Source organism: Phalacrocorax carbo, chromosome 27 (assembly GCF_963921805.1).
Source record: "Phalacrocorax carbo chromosome 27, bPhaCar2.1, whole genome shotgun sequence".
Classification (NCBI taxonomy): domain Eukaryota; kingdom Metazoa; phylum Chordata; class Aves; order Suliformes; family Phalacrocoracidae; genus Phalacrocorax; species Phalacrocorax carbo.
The window spans coordinates 2,896,026-2,917,024 of NC_087539.1; the positions used below are offsets into that span (position 1 = coordinate 2,896,026).

The 20,999-nt window shown below is 49.2% G+C and overlaps 1 protein-coding gene across 1 annotated transcript; it reads left to right on the top strand.

The window, feature by feature from the left end:
* The first annotated feature begins 10,329 nt into the window (after positions 1-10,329).
* Positions 10,330-14,932, top strand: AQP2 (aquaporin 2). Its single transcript, XM_064474269.1, has 4 exons — positions 10,330-10,764; positions 12,864-13,028; positions 13,847-13,927; positions 14,717-14,932. The coding sequence occupies exons 1-4, from the start codon at positions 10,399-10,401 to the stop codon at positions 14,930-14,932; spliced, it is 828 nt and encodes a 275-aa protein (XP_064330339.1). The 5' UTR covers positions 10,330-10,398.
* The last annotated feature ends 6,067 nt before the right edge of the window (positions 14,933-20,999 follow it).

Consider the following 20,999-nt stretch of genomic DNA (forward strand, 5'->3'; position numbering starts at 1 on the left):
AATGAGTCTCACCTCTTCCATGGAGAGGACAAGGACAACTCTGCCCAGCTGACAGCAATAAAAAGCAGAGCCCTTCAGCCCTTGCAGGCACCATCTTTCTCCAGCAAAAAAAGCTGCTCTAAACCTGGTTCCTTGCTTTCCTGTTTGAGCTAGAGGCTCTTAAATGTGCCACAGTCCTACCAAAAACGTCATTTTCTCTACATCTTCTCTTTTCCCAGTCTCACAGATGCATTAGGAGGTTAAGCACACACAAAAGCCAGATTCCAGATTGTGATGCTCACACACAGCATCACAGCAACCATTCACCATCCCCCATCCAGCTCCCTGACCAGCTGCTGCTCTGGCTCAGCATCAGGCCACGAGGCAGCCATTTGCCTGCACATACATATGTTTAATACTCAGGTGAAAAAAAAACACCCCCTCTGTTAAGGCCACACCCTTACAAATCCACAAGGGATTTTGCAGGGATTAAACCAATTTTGCTGAACACTCAATCACATCAAAAACAAGATAAAGAAAACCTGATAGGATAATTAAGGGATCTGCTGCACCAACATACATGATGGCACACCCACAAGCCCTCTGTAAACATGCTTTATCCCATTCCCAAGAGGAAAAATCCCCCACTGGCAGTGAATGCTCTGCCATAGACTTAAAAGCAAAAAATAAATTTAAAAAGCAGGAATTCACCCTAGGCTTTCAGGCTGATTAATTAACCATGGATTATTAATGCTAAACCCTGCCACCAGGCTTAGTCCCTAGATGGGAGATGAACAGGCAAGCTGTGAATATCAGGGCATACATAAAGAGGGGTTTGGAAGAATAACAGAAATAAAAACACCCTTATCCTTGAGGGGGAAAGCCCTACCCTCATCTCCCACCCCACCAGCATCCCAGGCACAGGGTAGGCAGGCAGCTCCCCAGTGCCTGCCAGCCCCAAATGAGCCACCCCAGAGCCTCACCTCCATGAGAGGCAGAAACCTGCTCCCAAGAGCCACTATCTCCCTTCCCGGCCAGCTCATACCTTCTTGCTCTTGTGCAGAGTCCTTCAGCTGAACTAGCCCTCCTTCCTTCCTAAGCCAACCTCGAAGAGCAGAGATAGCTTCCCTCTACATGCAACACAAGGAACCAGACAAGCTGAACTGTTTGGGGCAGGATGTTCTCCTCACAGGCTTCTGCAGCAAGCAGCAGTCTCTAGCTTGGGCCCTGGTAGCCAATGCTTGAGTTTAAAAAAAAAAACCAACCCAACCCTCCATCACTCCCTTTGTACGATCAGTTTTCCATTGCCTAGAAGAAAATCCTGCAAACTGTGCCCAGCTGAGCTGTCACACCTAATCACAGGCATCCCAACTGCTGGGTAAAATTAACTTAAGCCCTCAGAGGGGCATTTTAATTAGAGAGGGCTCAAACCCCCGTGGTGGACAGTAGCTGCAAGTCAGCTGGGGGCCATTATCTCAGGAAGTTGCTTGCAGTTGTTTTGCCCGTGCCTTGGGGTTAAGACAGTGCCAGGACTTAGGTGCTTTGAGAAACTCTACCCTGTTTGGTTTTTTTTTAAAATGCCTCCAGAACCGCAGTGTGTGATTTCAGTAAATTGCAGGGAACAGGTCCCAGTGGTGAGGTTAAAAAATAAACGGAAGCAAAATCCGTGATACCCACGAACCGCGTCAGAGAGTGAACAACACCACACGCGCACACACCAACCAACCACATAAATAAATGTAAAGATGAGGCACTCCCCAGGATTAAATTGTTCAGCGGCTCAGGAGTGCATTTCACTCATCGCTGCCAGAAGAACATGTTCTTACCACCAGCATGTGCATTTGATGCTGTTAAACGAAAGGAATTGCACAAGTATGCAAGCTTGCCTCACTGGGAGTGGGGGAACAGAACAGGTTTGGGTGACACTTTGAGTGACACCCACATGCCACTGTGCAGTTTCTTCTTCAAACTATTATGAAGGAACTTTATATAAGACAAGCCAGGGATGCGCACAGGAATTTTTTTTTCTAAATTCTTGTGAGCCCATACGAGGAGTGACCCGTGGCCTTGTGGTGATGCAGCAGCCTGATGCCCAGGACCCAGGCAATCAGCAGGGAGAAGAGATGGAGGGAAGAGCTTTGCTGCATTTCAGAGCCCAGATTTCCAGCACTGAAACTGGCCTAGAACCCGGGTTTGTTGGTGCTATCCTGGAAGGAACCTCTGTCTTTGCCCTGGAAGCTCGAAGTTAGAAGTGAAGGGGTTTCCCATCTGGCCTAATGATGTCCCAGGAATAGCTTTTAATATGTCCCCTGCCTTCCTTGCCCATGTCCCCGGGCAAGGAAATGCCTTTGCATTTCCTCCTTTGCATAGCTCCAGAGTTCCCAGCGAGCCACTTCCTTCCTCTCTTTCCTCCTCAAAACACATCTTTCCCGTAACATCCCTGCACACGTGACTTTGCTAGGTCAGGAGATTGATGCCTGCCTTGCTTGGCTTTCCTCAAACTCGCCCATTTGCCTGCAGGTTTCTCTCCCACCGTTATACCACGAGTGACCTGATGTGCACTATCTGGGTCTGTACAGTCTTGCACCAGGCTGTCCTTGTCCAAGATCAGGGCTCCCATGCTCCACAGCAACCTAAGGTAGAAGATTTGCAGTCTTGGTGCGTGTCCTTGGAGTGGGATTTTCACGGTTGCTGGTGTATGACAACACCCCCTGCCCCAGTGAGACCTGGCCCCACTCGGATTCACACTGCAGCAAACTTATGAGCTCCATCGGACCAGCAGAAGGAAGCACAGGCCTCCCCAGGCAGCTCAGTCCCCACCCAGGAGAGAGCAATGCTTTCCACATGCTGGACTTCACTGGCAAGGTCTCAGAGGAGCTGCCAATGCTCCTCTCCACTTTATACAATTCAAGGAAGTGAAGCAACTTGCACTCACAGCCCAGGGCCAGATCCCATCAACGCAGGCATAAATGCAGAAGGAAATCAATGCAATAGCCCAGATTTAAAAAAAAAAAAAAGGTCCTCAAGAAGTTTTTCTACCAAAGAAGGATGGCAATTCACGCTGGTGACAGCCCAATCCCTGTGCCGTGCCCAAAAACCCACACAAAAAACACGCAACTAACCGCAAACAAAAATATCCCATGCTGAACCTGTATTCTCAGAAATGGAAAAGAGCCAGAGGCTTTATGAAACCAACTTTGTGGTTCTCTTACTGTTGCAACCTTGGCATGGAAGTTGGTGGCTGGGTAGCACCATGAAACAGAGAGAGGAAGAGGCACATGGGGGAAAAGAGGATGAAAGGTGGTAGACAGACAGAGAGAGAGATAAAAAAGGATGGAAGGGGGGAAGAAGCCCTTTAAAAATTTTAAAGAAATAGGTTGTGTCTTCTTCTACATGCCTTTGCAGAAAGTTTTAGGAGTTTTGGAGTCTCTACTGGCCCTTTTCCAGTGTATATCGATCACACAGACCAAAGGAGATCTCTGCAGAAGCCAGCAGGGTGGAAAGGGCCAATGGCCAACTGTGAAGGCTGTTGTGGTCTTTTCACGGGTGGCATCCAATCTATCGAACTGCTCTGCTCCTTCCCCGGCTTTCCCACTTTCCCAGTTTCAACACAGATCTCCATCTGGGGTGGGAGGAACTTCCTGAAGCATTGTGGGAAACATAAAAACCAGAAAGGTAATGTTTGATATGAAAATGATCATCACCAAGGCAGCTCTCATCTAGCAGCTCGGTGGAGAGGACCTTCTGGGAACTCACACCAAGGCCCTAACCTTGTTCCTGATGCTGTCCCAGCACAGAGTAATGGTTTCCAAGCCGATGTCCAAGCCCCTCTAAGGATAATTTCAGGCAGAGGGAAACTGGTGGGTGCCCATGGCCCTTGGACAAAGGCAAAACACAAAACTGTTCTTGCCCTCACGGCTCTGGGCCAACCAACCAACCTGTTCACCGGCTGCACTGCTCTTCGCTGGAGCCCATCCAGGGTGGGAACCCCACCTTTTTTTAATCATTCGACTGGTTCTGCACAAACCCCACAGGCCTTTGGGCACCAAGCGCTGGAAATCCCAGGGTGGAGGACAAGCCCGCTGTGGCTGGGAGTGTTCGGTAACTCTGAGAGTTTCGGGACTGGCAGCACCGCCTCGTGACCACACTGGCTCTGGGCTGCAGCTGAGAGTGCACATGCTGAGCTTCACGTGTTTAGGGTCGCGCTGAGACCCCGCGTTGAAGGCGCCTCTGAGCGGGTGCAGCCGCCAGCTTCCTGGGGCTGCCAGAGCGCGGCTCCATACCCAGACCTCAGCTCCGTGCGCCACCAACGCAGAGGCAGAAGCAGCTCCATACTCAATAACTGATTTTAAAATGACTGTTCGGTTTAATGGCTGGGAGGGATTCCATGTAATCCGACATCTCATCTGCCTTTCTCTCTGTGATTGCTGCCACTGGAGCCTGAAAGTGATCCTTCTTTTTCCCCTACGGACCACAAAGTTTCTTGCACTATGCCTTTTATCTGGCTGTACAACAAGGACCACGGCACTGACCTTGGTCTCAGATGAAGGGTGCTGTTTTCAGAAGCCAAGCACCTTTTTCTTTCTCCATCAATCCCAGCTGGTTGTTAGAGGGATTTTCACAATAACCTACTTCCACCTGCGCACTGTTCACACCCCCCCTCACCACACACACCTGCAGCTCCCCAGGACAGATGCTGAGATAGCAGCCTCTTCTCGAAGGCAGAGTTGCCTGCCACACTCCCGCTTCCCTCCCAGCAAATATCAAGAGATAGCAGCCAAAAAATTCCCGCAGCACAGGGAAGCCGTCAATACCCAGATTGGTACCCACAGCACCGATGGTGAGATAACACGCATATTGCAACAGCCCTAGCTCTGCGATGCCGGAGGGTGATAAGCATCTCAGATTCACCAGGCTGCAGGAGACGGGACAGGAGGGGACAGGGGACATTGCTTCTAGAGCTACCAGCAGGACCAGTTCCTGGCAGTATTTAACCTAGTTTAATTATTTTTTTAAAAAATCCAGGAGAATTACCTAAAGACAGACATCTGAATCGAGCTCAGTCACTTCTCCTTCATGGATTTCAGCTTGACTGCTTCTGATTTACATCAAAATGAGGGAAACAGTGAAAAGGCCAGGCACTGGATGCTGTCAGTCAATGTCACTGCACTGATGTCCCCAATTTACACCCGCTGGGAGTTTGGCTCATTAGATGTGGTTTGTTTTGCAAACACAACACTGGGTATCTGGCGAAGGGTGAAGCTGAGGTCTCCTGCTCAGCTCTGTCACCTGAAGATGATGTTGCAATCTGATTGATCTTAACTAATGTCATATTCATGCCTGGGTAAGTAGCAAAGAGCTTACAAGGTCTGGTAAGGCCACGGGCTCTATCTCACTTCAGAGCTGCTGGCTATATGGATATCCTTGGGTCTGGCTCTATTTCACGGATTCAGCATTAATTATTTTCTTATAAATGTTTATGCAAAATATGCCGTGCCCTGGCCTTGAACTTCAGCACTCCAACAAGGGAATAACTCCTTTCTTCACCCCTTAAGACATGCTTAAAGAGAGGTCATCACGTAACTCAGCCCAGTCTCTGACCTTGCAGGATGTTGGGATTGGCCATATCTATCAAGCCTCTCCGCAGAGAGTAGGAAGAAGCCATGTTTTCTTCCTCTCCCCAGTTCTGAATATTCTGGGTCTCATTAACATGTCGTTAGTAAAAGAAAAATTGTATTTTCCTCCAAATCATAGGAGGAAAGAGTTAAATCCCTGCCTAGATGCTGTACAGAGACCAGAGCATGCTGGGGTGGAAGGTTTTGTGGTCTTCACAGGTGTCAGGCTTTTATACGGCCACCAGAAAGGTGTACTGATCCTGGCGTGATCCGTAGCCCAGCGCCACCAGCGCCAGAGTCTCGCTGTCTACCTTGACTAAGACTCTGGGCAAACATTCAGGACTGAACTTGCAAGTCCTTGAGATGGGATAAAAAAATAAAAGAGTTTGTTAAAAGCCTTCTCCTAAAACCAGGCCCCGTTCCTCGCCTGCACTCAAGCTCAATTCATTGAAGTCAGTGAAGGAAATCAGGGCTGCATTAATCCTGCTTCAATTAAAACAAGAACAATAAATAGAGCAAGAGCCAGCAGAAGTTTTGCATGAATAGGGATTTAGGATTTGGCCTGAAATGCCGGAAAAGGTGCTGATTTTTTTCCATTTTGCTCCTCTGGGTGAATGACCTTTTGATGTAATAAGACAATGGGAGAATATAATTTTTCCTGATGGTCACCTCGCTTTGGGGAATACAAACATTATCTTCTGCTCCGTCTGTTCTCCAGCCAGGAGCGGGAGAGAGGTAAGGCTTTCCCGGGACATTTATGAAATGCAATTAAAAACATGCCTTGGTTTGCACTGCAGCAAGAGCTGTGCTGCTGCGCCCCATCACAAAACAGCCTAGAGCTAAAAAAGGTCTTAATCCACTCTCTCAATGCTTTGCAGCTCACTGTGAGCAGGCGTTTCAGTATGCCCCATCCTGCAACGGGCAGCAGGAGCCTAAGGATTAACGAACTCGGCCCAGAGGAAGGTGAGGGACCTGTGCCTGGGCCTTTCCCTGCCAGCGGGACCCACACGCACAGACCCACCTGTCTGGGTAATGCCCACGAGGGTCAGGAATTCAGCGTGGAAAGGTCCCTGGAGCCAGACTATCACAGAATCCCAGGTGGGAAGGGACCTCAGGGATCATCTAGCCCAACCTCTCTAGGAAGAGCACAGGCTAGACAAGATGGCCCAGCACCCTGTCCAGACAAATCTCGAAGGTGCCCAACGTGGCCGAGTCAGAGATTATTCCAACGGTGACTGTCCTCACTGTGAAGAATTTCCCTCTGGTGTCCAATTGGCATCTCCCCAAGGGCACCTTGTGTCCATCCCCCTTGTCCTTTCCATGGGACTCCGTGTGAAAAGGGAGTCTCCATCTTCTTTGTAGCTGCCCCTTAAGTGCTGGTACGTGGTGATGAGATCCCCTCTGAGCCTCCTTTTCTCAAGGCTGAACTATTGCTACAGGTGCTGCGATTCCCAGGTGAAAAGCTAGCCGAGGTGTTTCTGCCTCTGCTCATCCCAAGACAAACATCTCCATACCCTCATCCCCATCTGCTCTGCTTCCCCAGGTGTCCTGGCAGCCCATGGCTGCCATTCCCCGCGCTCCGCTGGGGGCCATGGACGGGGCCAAACGTACCCGCGCTTCCATTGATCCAGGCAGCAGGCAGAAAACCTCACCTGAGAAACAAGATTAGTCACAATACTAGAATTCAGGGTTTTTTCCCTTCTTATCCTTTGGCTTCTTTTAAAGACTTCCCCATGAGAACTCTTAGGGGTAGCATTTTCAGTTTCACACCTCCTTTCTTGGAAAGAAAACATCTCTTTCAACATCCAGCAGAACCAATAATAGCTGGGTTTGTACAAAGGTTTCTCCCAAGGCTTAATCCTCCTGTGGGTTCTCCAGTGTCTACTATAAAGGGCATTTGCTGCCATGTGAAGCGTGTGTGCTGGTTGTCTGTTCAGCTGTCAGAGAGGAGGGGAATTGTCCGCAGGCACTCTCTATTTGCAGAAAAGAGCAAAAACCGGAGCTTCCAGCAAGGTCTGGGCAGCACACACACCTCCTGTGACAGATTGGATCCAAGCAGGAAAACTCACGGGGTTTTATGCAATAAATCTTTTATTCTCTGTGGCTTGGAGGTATTTTAGATGGAATGGAGATACCTTAAAGATGTTTATACTTTCCTGAAAGCCAGGGAAGCAAAGATATCTGAGCCATCTAAGTCACTCGAGAAGCAAGTTGTTGTGCAAGCACAGTTCCATTGCTTGCAAAATGGTCTTCAAAAATGCATTACCAGGCCATTTTCTGCCATCAGGAGGAAGCACGGCGTATCAACCCTCCGCAGGCGCCTACACACTCTTAACGAGCATTTGCATTCGATCCCAGGGGAGGGCTGATCATGCCGTTACACTCCAAGGGCTGTGGATTAAAAGGTAAAATAATGCACTTTCCCATCTCAAACGGCTTTGCTACAGGGCTGCAACGCCCTTTGCTCCCCCCAAAGCTGCAGCACACTTGGGGCTTGTCCACACGGCAGCACGTTGCTGTCCCAAAGCTGCAGCATGCTTGTCCACAGGGCTTCGTGCCATGCACCCCCCCTCCCTAAAACTGGAAGGATTACGGTCACCGCAGTGCTAGAGGTCTCCGGGTGAAAGCTGGGCTGTCGTATTATTCTTGCTGGAAAGCAGCATCTCACAGCAATAGTTTGCTCAGCCCCTCAGCGAAGACCAAGAGCGCAGAGCTCCCTTTCAGCAAGACAGCTCACGATGCAGCACCAATCCTTTCATCGTGGTGTGTGGCAGAAACCCACCGTCCGTAGCACAAACACCTCAAAATGCAGCATAAACAAGAGTTGCAATGAGCTTGCGCGTTGCCAGCTGAAAGCGAGAACCGTGAAGCTGCGTTAGATTTTTAAGTTGCTCAGAGCTAATCATGCTTACTTCTCTTTCCTTCTAATTAGTCTTCATTAAGCACTGACACATCACAACTTGCTCGCCATGAATAACTATTAATCAAATAGGGTATCAGCTCCACTTAATTGCCCATATTAGTCTCCATCATTCCCTGCACTAATAACAGCCTGTACTCCGAATCAGCCCCTGACATAACTAGTTCTTGAGTAGTGCTAAGCTCGCAAATCTGTACCAGGGAGGCAGGAGCGGGAGCCTACAGGCTGGATGTGACCATGTTTCACAGCTCATCGGTACCCCAAATATATTTAGCCTCGCAACCTGTTTTGTGAGATTGGCTTCGTTGTTGGAAAACCGGAGGCTAGAGCGATGCCGTGGTGGGCCAAAGTCCCCGAGGAAGTCCAAGAGAAGGATTTTCAAAGGAAAAAAGTTGAATACGAGTCTTCCAAGCTCCAGACTCGCTCAAGGACAGGGTTTGTTCTCGCCACAATCTCTCCCTTGTTAAAAGCGATGTCCCCATAAGCGTCTTTTTTAAAGAGAGGACTAGAATACAATAGAAGCAGAATAGTTCAGTTGGAAGGGACCTACAACGATCATCTAGTCCAGCTGACAAGTAACGTTACCCACCCTCTGTGGAGGAAAGTACCAGCCTTCACACGTCCTTACGGGTCCCTGAGATATTCCATGATTCTATAACATAATGTGAGCAGTATGGAATATTTTGCGTCAGCCTTTCACATCAGCTTGGTGACACTTGCGCGGTTCCTCTGGAAAGGAAAAATATTTGGTTTATCATACAGTGGCAGCCTTTGTCAGAGCCAGAAAATGGACTCTCAGTTCTGGGGCTCTGCGTCCCTCTAAAATAAAATGGTCCTTTCAGCTCCAGCTCTACCCTGGGGGAACACTCCTCCCAGCTCGCTGTGCTTTAGAATAACTACAAAGTCTGCTAATAAAGGGAAAAAAAAGAAACAAGTGCTGTCTTTCCAGCAAACCCACCAACCCCAATGACTTAGGGAGCAAAACTCTTTACAGACATCACGCAGGAATAGGCAAATGTGCCCTAAGCAATGGGAGAAAAGGGAAAATGGACTTGTTGGGCAATTAGTGGATGGTCTGATGTGAAGAACCATGCTCCAGAGAAGAAAATATATTATTCTCCTTTTGAGGATTAACACCAAGAAGTAAAAATACATTTCTGAAGAGCTGAATTGGCCAAAATCCCCGTAATCAGAGCACAGCCAGTACTCCAGCTGTGCATGTCATTTTTTTCAGATGAAAATGTCTTTCTTGACAGTCATTCCATCAGGCTGGTTCCCATTCTTCTGGCTAGAAAATCTGTGCCCAGGCTGTCAAATTCTGGTACTCTGAGGAACTGAGTTGTAGCAAGTCACTCAGAGTTTTGTGTCTCTGAGACTCTTTTGCATCCAGATTTGCCTGCTTATTTAATCACATCCCGGTTTTCAACACAACCCCACCTCACCTCCATCTCTAGCTCTACAGAACCCCCCCTTGCTTGCTCTCCTCTCCATGCTGCAGGTGGTAGAGCTTGGAGAAGAGAGGAGCAAGAAGCACCTCTGGGGATAGGACCCCTAGTAGGAAAGCTCAGGAAAAAAGGAACAGTTTTCATGGCATTGCTCAAGGCTGATTTATGACCTCCCAAGGGTGGCGAACACTGCATTCCCCAGCTTTAATAGAGGGGGCAGGGTCTGATGTTCCCTCAGCTGGAACACAAATGAAAAAAAGCATCAGGTTTCCTAGGACCACAATCCCACCTCCTTCAGCAGGCGATCCTTCAGCCCCCCACATCCATATATATATGAGTTGTCCCCCGTCATCCTCTATGGACACGGCAGCCGTGGTAGCAATTGCCTGAAGACGCTACTGGCAAGGTCAGGCCTTGCATCCTCTGGCAGGTGCCACTCATGATGTGGGAACTGCGATCCATAGCCTTCACCCGGGCTGTCTTTGCAGAATTTCTGGCGACTTTGGTCTTCATCCTCTTTGGCCTGGGCTCTGCTCTGAACTGGCCCTCAGCCTCCTCCCCGAGCATCCTTCAAATCGCGCTGGCTTTTGGCTTGGCCATCGGCACGCTGGTCCAAGCCCTGGGGCACATCAGTGGAGCCCACATCAATCCGGCAGTGACGGTGGCTTGCCTCATCGGCTCCCAAGTCTCCTTCCTCCGCGCGGTCTTCTACGTGGTGGCCCAGCTCCTGGGGGCTGTCGTGGGAGCTGCCATCTTACATGAGATCACCCCTGCAGACTCCCGGGAAGGCTTGGCCATCAACAAGGTAAGACTTCAGCCCATGGATGGACTTGGAAGGAGCAGGGAAGATTGGGCAGGGCTTTTGGGAAGGCTGAGGGATGTGAAGAAGGCTTTTGTGGCCAGGAAGGACCCCCCCCTTTATTTAGTGTTGGGTAGGAAGCCACTGTCAGCTGCAGCCCAGCACCATGAGCCTGCTGCACTAAGGCCCCTTCCAGGAGCAGGGATGAAGGCAGGAGTCCAGGCCCTCCTCTGCTTTTAGGAGGTATGATCCAGCTGGCCACATAGACACCTCCCTTAGAAGACAAAGCCACCATCATCTCAGGTTTATCTAGGGCTGGTATTGTGGAGGAGCTGGATTCAGCGGAGACCCAGGTGTTTAGGGAAGGACACGACCAAAAGCGTCACCTCTCCACTCCTCTTGCCCCAAGCTTGTCCCACTTTCCAGTCTTGGTGTGGGTATGGGCAGCCTTTTCTCCCCTCTCAGTTACACCATGCCGCTATTTACGGGCTGCTGTGCCAGATTCCCAGCAATGGGGATGTCATGCCAGCGTAGGGGTTTGTTTTGGGGGGGGGGGTGTCTAAATCCCGGCTTTTCATTAGATAGCACTGCTCGTTAAGTTGCTTCCCATTGTGAAGGGACGGCCACACCAGATGCAGCTGGTTCATCCCAGTGCCCAGCACGCACGGGTGCCCCGGCGGTGCCACCGCGCAGTGCCAGAAGCATCGCAAGCATCCCAGCCTGCTTTCAGACGTGCGGAGAAAAAAGAAAACTGGGGAATCTTAGGAGGCCGCGAGGGGACTCCCCAGTGGTATCCCAACCTCCAGCATCCCCTTCCCCACCCACGCACATAATAAAAAGAGGGAAAAAAATTTTTAAAGTCACAGGGTTCACTAGACCCTCTCTTTTCTCCATGCCCCACCGCTCCTCTTCAGATGGGTACAGGCAGCTGTAGCTCCTTTAGAGATGGCCATGCCAGGACCAGCATCACCCACAACCAAGTCGAGCGGCGAGGGAGGAGCTGTGTTTTAGCAAGTGGCACACAGAAATCCCCTTTCTTGCAGCAGGGAGGTACTGCCAGGACTCAGCTTCACTGCCAAAGAGATTTAAAGGGTTGAAAAAGGGATTGCGGATTAATCTGAACAAGACTACTTAGACTGATAATAGCTGAGGTTTAATAAATCCAGCAAAGCAAGTAGGAGTTTTAAGAGAAACTTTCAGAACACCCAGTTCTGTTGTTTTACAGCTTAAACCACCTAAAAGGAGTGGGGACTTAGACACTTTTTTCCCCTGTGGGCTGTTCATCTTGTAGCTGCCTGCACAAACTACCCTTAAAAAGAAGGTGGGGGGAATATCAGAGAGGAGAGTAAGCCAGATCCGACTCTGGATCACAGCCAGGAAGGCAATTGCTGCCTTCATGGTGTCACTAAGTGAAGTGGTCTCAGGATCAGCATTTGGGAGGATGCAAGGTGTCCAGAGGAGGATTGGCAGGGGGAAAGAGAGGGCAGAGATGTGCCAGGATGGGCTGAGGGAAGCAACAGTGGTGGGAGATCGCAGGCGAGCGGGACTGCCAGCTGCAGATCTGGCTGGAAGCGCTGCCAGATCCATCCAGATCTGGATGAAAAACCACCAAGAAGTAATAAAGTGTCAGAAAGTGGAGTTGGAGGAGAGAGGGTGCAAGAAGGCACAGCCTCAGATCAAATCTGAAAAATTCTTTCAGTCAAAAAAGTGTGGTGAGGGGGAAGGGAATTTTTTTTAAATGCCAAAATATTTCTTTTTGACATTTTCAAAATGCAATTTGTAAGCATTTCCAAAAGGCATTTTGCATTTTAAGTATGAGAAAAAGAAAAATAAAGTCCTTAGGGGAGAAAAGAAGAGTGGAAAAAATACCCAAAGGAATGCAACTAAAACATTTCCTGCCATGTCAATCAAATATTATCCATTGACCTCCTTTTCCTTTTACCTGGGAAAGTTCTCCTCCTCTTCACATTGGTGTCAAAAATCTCACCTATTTCCTATGTCCTTTTTGGTTCACCTTAATTTGGTCTCCACCCCCCACCCCCTCCATTTCCAACCCAGCCCCCCAACTTCCCCATCCCCGAGACATGTTTTTTCTCCCCTTCCAGCTACACAACGAGACGACGACGGGGCAGGCGGTGACCGTCGAGCTCTTCCTCACCTTCCAGCTGGTCCTGTGCATCTTTGCTTCTACCGACGAACGCCGGGAGGACAACCTGGGCTCTCCCGCCCTGTCCATTGGCCTTTCTGTTGCCGTGGGGCATCTCCTTGGGGTGGGTAAAATGGGCTAAAACACAGCGCTTTTTAGGTCATCTTTGCCTTTGTGCCCAAAGCCTGTTTGGCTGCGTGCTCCGGCGTGGATGTGGGACTTGTAACTCATGTGGTGCCCACAGCTTTCCAGCGGGTAGAAAAGTCCCACCAAAACCATCAAAGAGCCATAACCTGAGCTTGGCTTTTATTGGGCATGAAAAAAACGTAACCTGCTGGGCTCTGCTGCTCCTTGAGTCCCACAGGGAGCTCCCAGAGATCAGTGGGGTCTTCTCTCCAGGAGTGAATGTGTCAGCACCTGAGGCACTCAGGACCATGATAAGACTGGGAAGTATTTGGGATGGACACCCAGGGAACTCCCCCCTGGATGACAGACCAAAGCAACCCCTAACACTCCCAGCTTCTCAGTGCATGCTTTAAAACAGCGATGTTTACACCACATCTTCCATCCTTAATGATCTGCAAGCCCATGCGTCTATGGGACTATTCTCCTGTCCTCGGTGGCAAGGAGTACCAATTCGCTCCAGGAAGCCTATGCAGAGCAGGAGCTTGTCCCCGCAGCCCTGGTCACGCTGCCAGGCACATCGCCCAGGCTGCCACTATGTACAAGACACATGTGCTCGCACAGAAGATGTGCAAATACAAACAACTCACCCATGTTGACTCAAGCGCTGGAAGCTGCTGGCATCCCTTTTCCTGGAACGGGCATGCTGGAGGGTGAAACATCAGCTCGGTGAATGAATCATGCTAATATACACACCAGGAATTTTTTAAAATGTGCTAAAAGGGCTTAATGCTAACAATGTGTAGTGTTTCTCGGCAGATCCGTTACACCGGCTGCTCCATGAATCCAGCCAGATCTTTTGCCCCTGCTGTGATAGTCGGAGACTTCAGTGACCACTGGGTAAGATGTCAGGTCTACGTGTTGTTTTGGTGGGATGAGCCCCCCAGATTACCAATATTCCTAGAAACCCACCGAGCCAGCCAGATGCATGTCCATGCCAGCTCCTAGCTGGAGGAGAGATGAAGAGATTAGCAAAAAGAGGTGGGGCTGCTGGGTGCTTCGCTGGCTTATCTAAGCAGGGTGCATTGCGACAGGAGGAGGGTGTGTGGTTTGTTGACTCTGACTTAGCAAAAGAAACAAAAGCAATGGAGAGGGGAGCTCTCCTTGCCGGTCCTGGGGACCTTTCCTGGTTCCAGTTGAATCTGAGCACACATTTTCCACCCGCTCCTTTGGGAATGCTCCCAGGCATTTCCATCTGCAAAGAGTACGTTCAGAGCCAGAGCTGTGGTGGCTCAGGTTGATGTGCTCAGAGGTGTCCAGCCCCAGCTGGTTGCCTCCTCCTGTCTGTAGCAATGTGTAGATGGGGAGGAATACACTTCTCCTGAGGAATCCAAATCATTAAGCATGCTCAGGATGGGCATCATTAATGAAGATCACGCAGCTCTCAGTCGAGGAGGAAAGACAGAAGAGGCTGGGTAGGTATATTCAGGCACGACAGCAATGGATGGGAGTTCAGGTCAGCAATGATGGCCAAAACAGAGCTGGCTTCTACATTTTGCTCCCAATGCACACAGGGTAGGAAGGAACACAAGCCCCCTGCAATGCTCTTCAGAGATCCTGGTTCCTCTCTGTCCTCCAAACTCAGGCAGGTTTTTGCTCACCCGATTCTTCTCTTTCCCTTTCCCCCAGGTCTTCTGGGTGGGCCCCCTGGTTGGGGCAGCAGCAGCCTCCATCATCTACAATTACATCCTCTTCCCGCAAGCCAAAACCTTCTCGGAGAGACTCGCCATCTTCAAAGGCTTCGAGCCGGAGGAGGACTGGGCAGAGCGCGAGGTCCGCCGGCGGCAGTCGGTGGAGCTTCACTCCCCACAGACCCTGCCGAGGGGCATGTCTGAGAAGGTGTAGCCAAACCTGCCCCCTGGGCATGAGAGAGGAGCTGGGGAAAACTCTGGCATCTGCTTGTTCAGATGAGGATTTCACCTCTCCCCTCTCTCCCTTTATTTTTGCTGGGGGACTAAAGTTCACTTATCTCCTGGGGAGATGCACCGTGACGGCCCAACCCACCTTCTGTCGCCCAGCTCTCCCCATGGCCAGCGGTTTTCTGATGCTGGGGGAAAATGCCTTCAAATCAAACCCACCAGTGTATCAACAGGAACGAGGATGCTGGGATCCCAGCCTGGGCAGGCTGCTTCCATGTCCCCCTTGCAGAAGTTAGCGCTCAGCGGAGTTTGTTGCCCTTCGTGAAGAGCTCCGAGGCACTGCAGAGAGTTGTTATTACAGCCATTTGCTGGGTGTGGAGGTTGCCACCCGATGCCTCATTGCTGTTGAACTCCGCTCACCTGTCTCCCATTTCTTCTCACTGCCCAGCTGTTTACACACACACACACACACACACACCACACACACACCACACACACACACACACACGCACACGCACGCACACGCACACAGAGGAGCGCTCGCTCCGTGCCACAAGCATCTTACAAACTGGACGTTTTACTGCTGCTATTTACAGCCACCCCTGGGGTGCAGATGTCCTTCGCTCACAAGGAGGCTTTCCTGAGAGGACAGGACTGGAAGCGTGTCCCTGAGCCCCTCTGACCCCCTGGGGAGCTCTTGCAACTGCTCTTTCCTGTGACAATGAGAAACCTCCTGATTTTCAGCCCAAATTCATCCACAGCTCAATTGTTCCTGGACCAGTGTTGTCCTTTATCTTCGATGCTTCATCTCTCTCCCTGGTTTTTGCTTTCTTTCCTCTGTTCCTGTTCCATTCTGATTCTCAGATGAGTAACACAAAGTGTTTTAGGGGTGATCTTCTCCATCACTTGCTTCCTATAGCCCAGACCTTTTTCATGGCTGCATCACACCAAAGCCTCAATAACCATCCCACCCCCTTTTTCTGCTATGTCAGGACCTGGTGATGGTCCCCAGCATAGTCAAGCAATTTGGGTTAGTCTTTGGGATGCAACTTTGCTCTTTCAAGCATTAATTTAATCGCATTTCTCTTACTTAGCCTAAAAGTCACGCATTTCCAGCATGACATCCTAATGCTTCTTTCTGTTGGTGATGTCTCCCTGGTGTTGCACCAGCACAAAACGTCATCACCACATTCAGGCTTTTTCTGTTAAGGCTGTTAATGGAAATATTCAATAAGATGGGACCCAATTCCAAATCGTAAGGAACATTACTGATCATTTTGCTCCCTCTGTTTTGACGTGAACCACCACCAAATGACGCTCTTCTCTTCCTCTTTATCCACTGTGCTCTACTTGTACCAGCCTCCTCCTCCTTCTGAATTCATCATTTCCTCTGTTCTTCACTGTCCTCTTCCTCAAACATGTGCTAACGGCTGTTGCTGGAGAGACAAAGCTCTGATCTGACCCAGACCAGGTGTTACTGCAGTCTTCATGTCACCATACCAAGCGAGGCTGAGGGCACGGGAGCTCCTGCGTCACCTCTAGCTGTCATTTGCTGTCCCTGATGCCACGCCGTGGAGCAAGGGGAGAAATGCTACCACAGCTACCAAGCTTTAGTTGTTGTAGCCAAGGATCCATTTTACTCTATCAGTCAATGAATGCAAATATCCCCAGAAGGCTGCGTTGCAGGCGCAGCAGTTTTAGCACTGGTTTAACCCATTCTCTGCTGATTCTGGTCCTCCACTTCGTTCCTTCAATGGCAAAGGAGCATTTGAATATTATTTCAGAAAAGGCTTGTCAAGAACTCTGTTCTCATCAATGGGAATTAAAATCATGTTTCAAAACAATCAGAGTGTAAAACTGTATTTAGATCACCAAATGCTCAGTTTTAAAAGTAGTTTGTGTTTTTGTTACTTTTCAAAGGAAAACAAATCCACGTATGTCAAGAAAACCCAAAGAAACTTACCCAGAAGTTATCCTGTCAATGATCTGCTGTATAAAATGCCATGCAGCTGATTCTTTTTTTCTTTGTGGCAATGTTTAAGTGTTTAAGTTAATTACATGCCTCTTCCCCTTCAGATCTAAGCATTTAATTTATTATTTACTCTGACAATGTTTAAGACCCACATAAACTGCACAGGGCCCCAAAATTAGTTTTAATGTCTAATAATTACTGTACTCTTTCAAATAAAGTGCTTTAAATTCACTTCTAGCCGCAGAATTAGAATGTGTGACTCATAATGACACATTTACGGTCATATAATATATAAGTAACCTCCCAGACTCTAAATCCTACTGCCACCAGTGCAGCGCGGCCCAGGATGGCTTTGGGTGCAGCTACCTCATGCCAACAAGCTGTTGATGTGCAAAAGTGACACTGAAAGAACAACCCCCATCTTCAAAATAGGGACACACGAAATAAAGACCATCCCTGCTTCAGCACCCCTCGGATGCTCTGATGTCTGACCTGGCCGGATTCTGGTCTCAGCACGCCAGTGTTAACACAAAGCAATCTCACTAAACCAGATTTTCAGATGTCTAAAGCAGCCTAAGTCCTCTCAAGTCAATCAGGAACATGAATTTACCTTCTCTGCAGAGCTGCGTCATTGACTTCAATGACACTTCCAAAACTTGCACCATCAGGAAACCAAGCCAGTCATTCCAGATTTACACCAGGACAACTCGAATTAGAGGGCAGGATCACGAAGCCAGAGATCAGAGCTGCCACAGACCAACCTAAAACCTCACTAAACTGATAACACTTTGTGTATTAGACCTCAACAGGAGCGCCTTGAGCCAGGATTCGAAACCACCCAGCCATGCCTGTCCACAAGCTCATGACTCCACGATAAAGGTCTGCAATATATATTGCAGCACACATTAACCTTTATTAGCTTCATCATGGACCCGTGTTAAATAGTACGACCATGAAATCAAAATGAAAATCACTGTACAAGCCATGGTATTGTTGGGTTGACGGTTGGACTTGATGGTCCTAGAGGTCTTTTTCCAACGTTATTGATTCTATGATTCTATGTGTCTCAGATCACATCGCTTCTTACGTCCTGCCATCACTTGAGACCATGAGGCTTTCCTTCACCTCCCATTGTCCCACCTCTGAGTTCTGGACGTTCTCAGGATGATCAGGTTTGGGGTGGTCATTCTGCAAAGCACTATAGGTTCCTTGGGGTGCTGTGGAAATCCAAGATGTGCCCAGACCCCTTTCCTTGACTTCGCTGCTTGGCTGCCTTGTTCAGTCCATCCTGTTGCTTTAAGATACCAATTAAATGCCAAAATACCGTATGGCTTCAGCATAAATATGTGATTTCACAGAAATACTTTTTGAACACTGCGTTGTCATCCAGGGCATGGTCATGCAGTTCCCTAAGACAATTCCCCCAGCCAGCTCTGGTGAGCTCTTCATCCCACTGGGTCTGCGGGGGTCCAAAACTACACAGCCCAAACACTGGCTGTGTCTCAAGACCTGGAGATCTGGAGAGGCTGCTGGGACCAGCGTCCCGAGAGGAGCTGCACGATGTCTCTCAGCATGCCAACCCTGCCGAGGGGAGGAGGGACAGAGGCAAAAGGTGATAGGTGCATGCAAAAATGTTACTTTGAAAAGTATTATTGTATTTTCAAGGGAAGGAAATCGCCCTTTCTGCACGCTCCTGTGCCTTCGACACCAGCCATTCACCACTGATGTCATGAAATGCATACTGATGCCTTTTACAGGCATCTCATAGTAGCGAGACATTCCCTCATTTCAACATTTAAGCTCCATGAAGGAGGGTTGTAACACTTACCTACTGAGTTTTTACCTTGAGTAGAGGAGGACGAAAGCAATCTGAGAGCATCCAAATCTCTGCTCCAAAGAAAGCTGAGACACTCTGTCCCAAGAGTACAGACATCAAACCCAGCACCTGAATTACTGCCATCACATGGCTGCAAACGGGGGAAGTGCAATGCCTTACCGAGGAGAAAATGGAAAGAAAATCAACCTTCTTTGGATAACACCAAACCCACCAGTATCTTGGAAAATATGGCGCAGGGCAAACCCCTTCACTCCTGCAGAGAATGGCTCACACTTGTAGGACAGAGAGGAAAAGAACACAGCCCACCTGCAAACCTCGGAGATTGGAGCTGAGTTTTCTGCTCTGAATTTCTTGGCCTGACCTTGTACAAATCCTCCAGATCCAGATCTTCAAGGCCTTGTGAGCGTTCAGCTCCCATCTGGCACCTGCCTTGCAATGGCATGGCCTACCTAAGATGCAGGCACAGCATTGTTTTTATGGCTCTATGTATATATGTAGAAATATTTCCCAAGCATTTTTCCTGGAGAAGGGACTGGGAGGCTAAATCCATCCAGGAGAGCAAGAGGAGGAGGCAGGCCGGGTGTAGTCTGGGAAAGGACCACAGACCCTCTTTCTGGTGGCTGGTGCTCCATGGGGGAAGCCAAACGCCCAGCTAGTTCCGATATCGTCAAGGCTTGCAACGAGTCCCATGTCCCAAGGCTCTGCCAAAGGGTCTGGGTGCGAGACCAGAGGCTCTGCTTTGATTTTCAGCCTCTTTTTCCAGGAATACAAACACCCTAAAGAAAAAATCACACATTTCTCCAGAGCCCACTCAGTGCAAGAACCTTTAGCTCCAGATGTGATGCAACAAAGGCTACTACGACCAAGAGTCTCTAAATCCTGACCAGTATATACTATATAAATTTTTAAGTGGAGGAAATTCTTGATGCATTTGCTCTGGGTATCAGAGGCAGAATGGGGTGAAAAACTGATTTTCCAGTTCACCAAGGTAACGAGATGTCCACATATTATCACCAATATTTTGCTTTGCAAAGTCTTGGGCTCTTGGAACTGGGTGATTATGCGAGAATTTCAGCATTTAAGAGTTTCCAGATTCCTCTTGGTTATGTTATTTATGGCATTTATAGGTGCTCTGGAGCTTGGTTGTGCTTTCAGTTCCCCTCTGCCTTGATGCAGCTCTCCAGCCAGCTCCATGCCTTCCCGTCCCAGCAGCACGCACAGCTGGATGGCATTGCCAAGGCGAAGAGGGGAGATCGCTTTCCCGGTGGCAGCTCTCCCCCCACATCATTTCAGCATTTATTCCCAAGGGTGGTCCTTGCAATCTTGAAAGGAGACTGCACGGGTGAAGAAGACATTTCCACGGCAAATACATTTCAAGAGGAAAAACACCACAGCCCCAAAAACAGCTCTGAATCCTGAGGACACCAATAGACGGCTGCTGGCCCATACGAACTCAGAGTTTTTATCTAGATGAGCAGAAACGCAGTCTCTTAATGTCACTGATGCAGGTGGCTTTGCTGGAAAGGGCTAGACCTGAACATCAGGACACCAGGGTTTCAAGCCCAGCTTTCTCCCTGTGTCATCTCATACAAGTTTTTTTTCCTAACCGGCCCTTTGCTTTCCCTGATGCACGTTATTATCCCCATGTGATGATTTAATGATTATTTCAATGCAAATTAATTATTAAGGATGCCGGCGTTTCCATTGCAGACCAGCCCCAAAGCATTTGCCTTCACTTGACTGCCTTAGAGACCATCAGGTAGTTTCTAAGCAAAGAGCAGAGCAATGCTGTTATTAAGCATTAGCACTATTCAGCATTTAAGTAGCATCATCCCTGTTTACAGGCTCGCAGGTTACAAGGTTACAAGGTCACTGTGACCACCCAGCTCAGCACAGCAGCCACCAAGGGCTTTAGGACAGCTTCAGAACCGGCTTCTCAAGCCAAAGCAATGCAACAGCAGCAAGGGACGTGGAGACGTCCCCAAAGCCAAACGCAGTCTCACGGCGGGGTTTGCGCCAAAGCTGGGTCTGGTTACTGGGGGACGCAAAAGCCTCATTGCTCCTGGGCAGGAGAAGGTGGAAACACCACCAGCCTCAGGCCAGCAGAGTAATCCCTCCCCTTTAAAGAGAGTGCAGGCAGATGGTGGGTTAGATAAGAGAAATCCTTGAAAGCCCTGTCTGAAACACCGGTACAGAGACATCACGTTGGGCTAGAACGTGGTGAGGCTTTGCACTGATCCCACC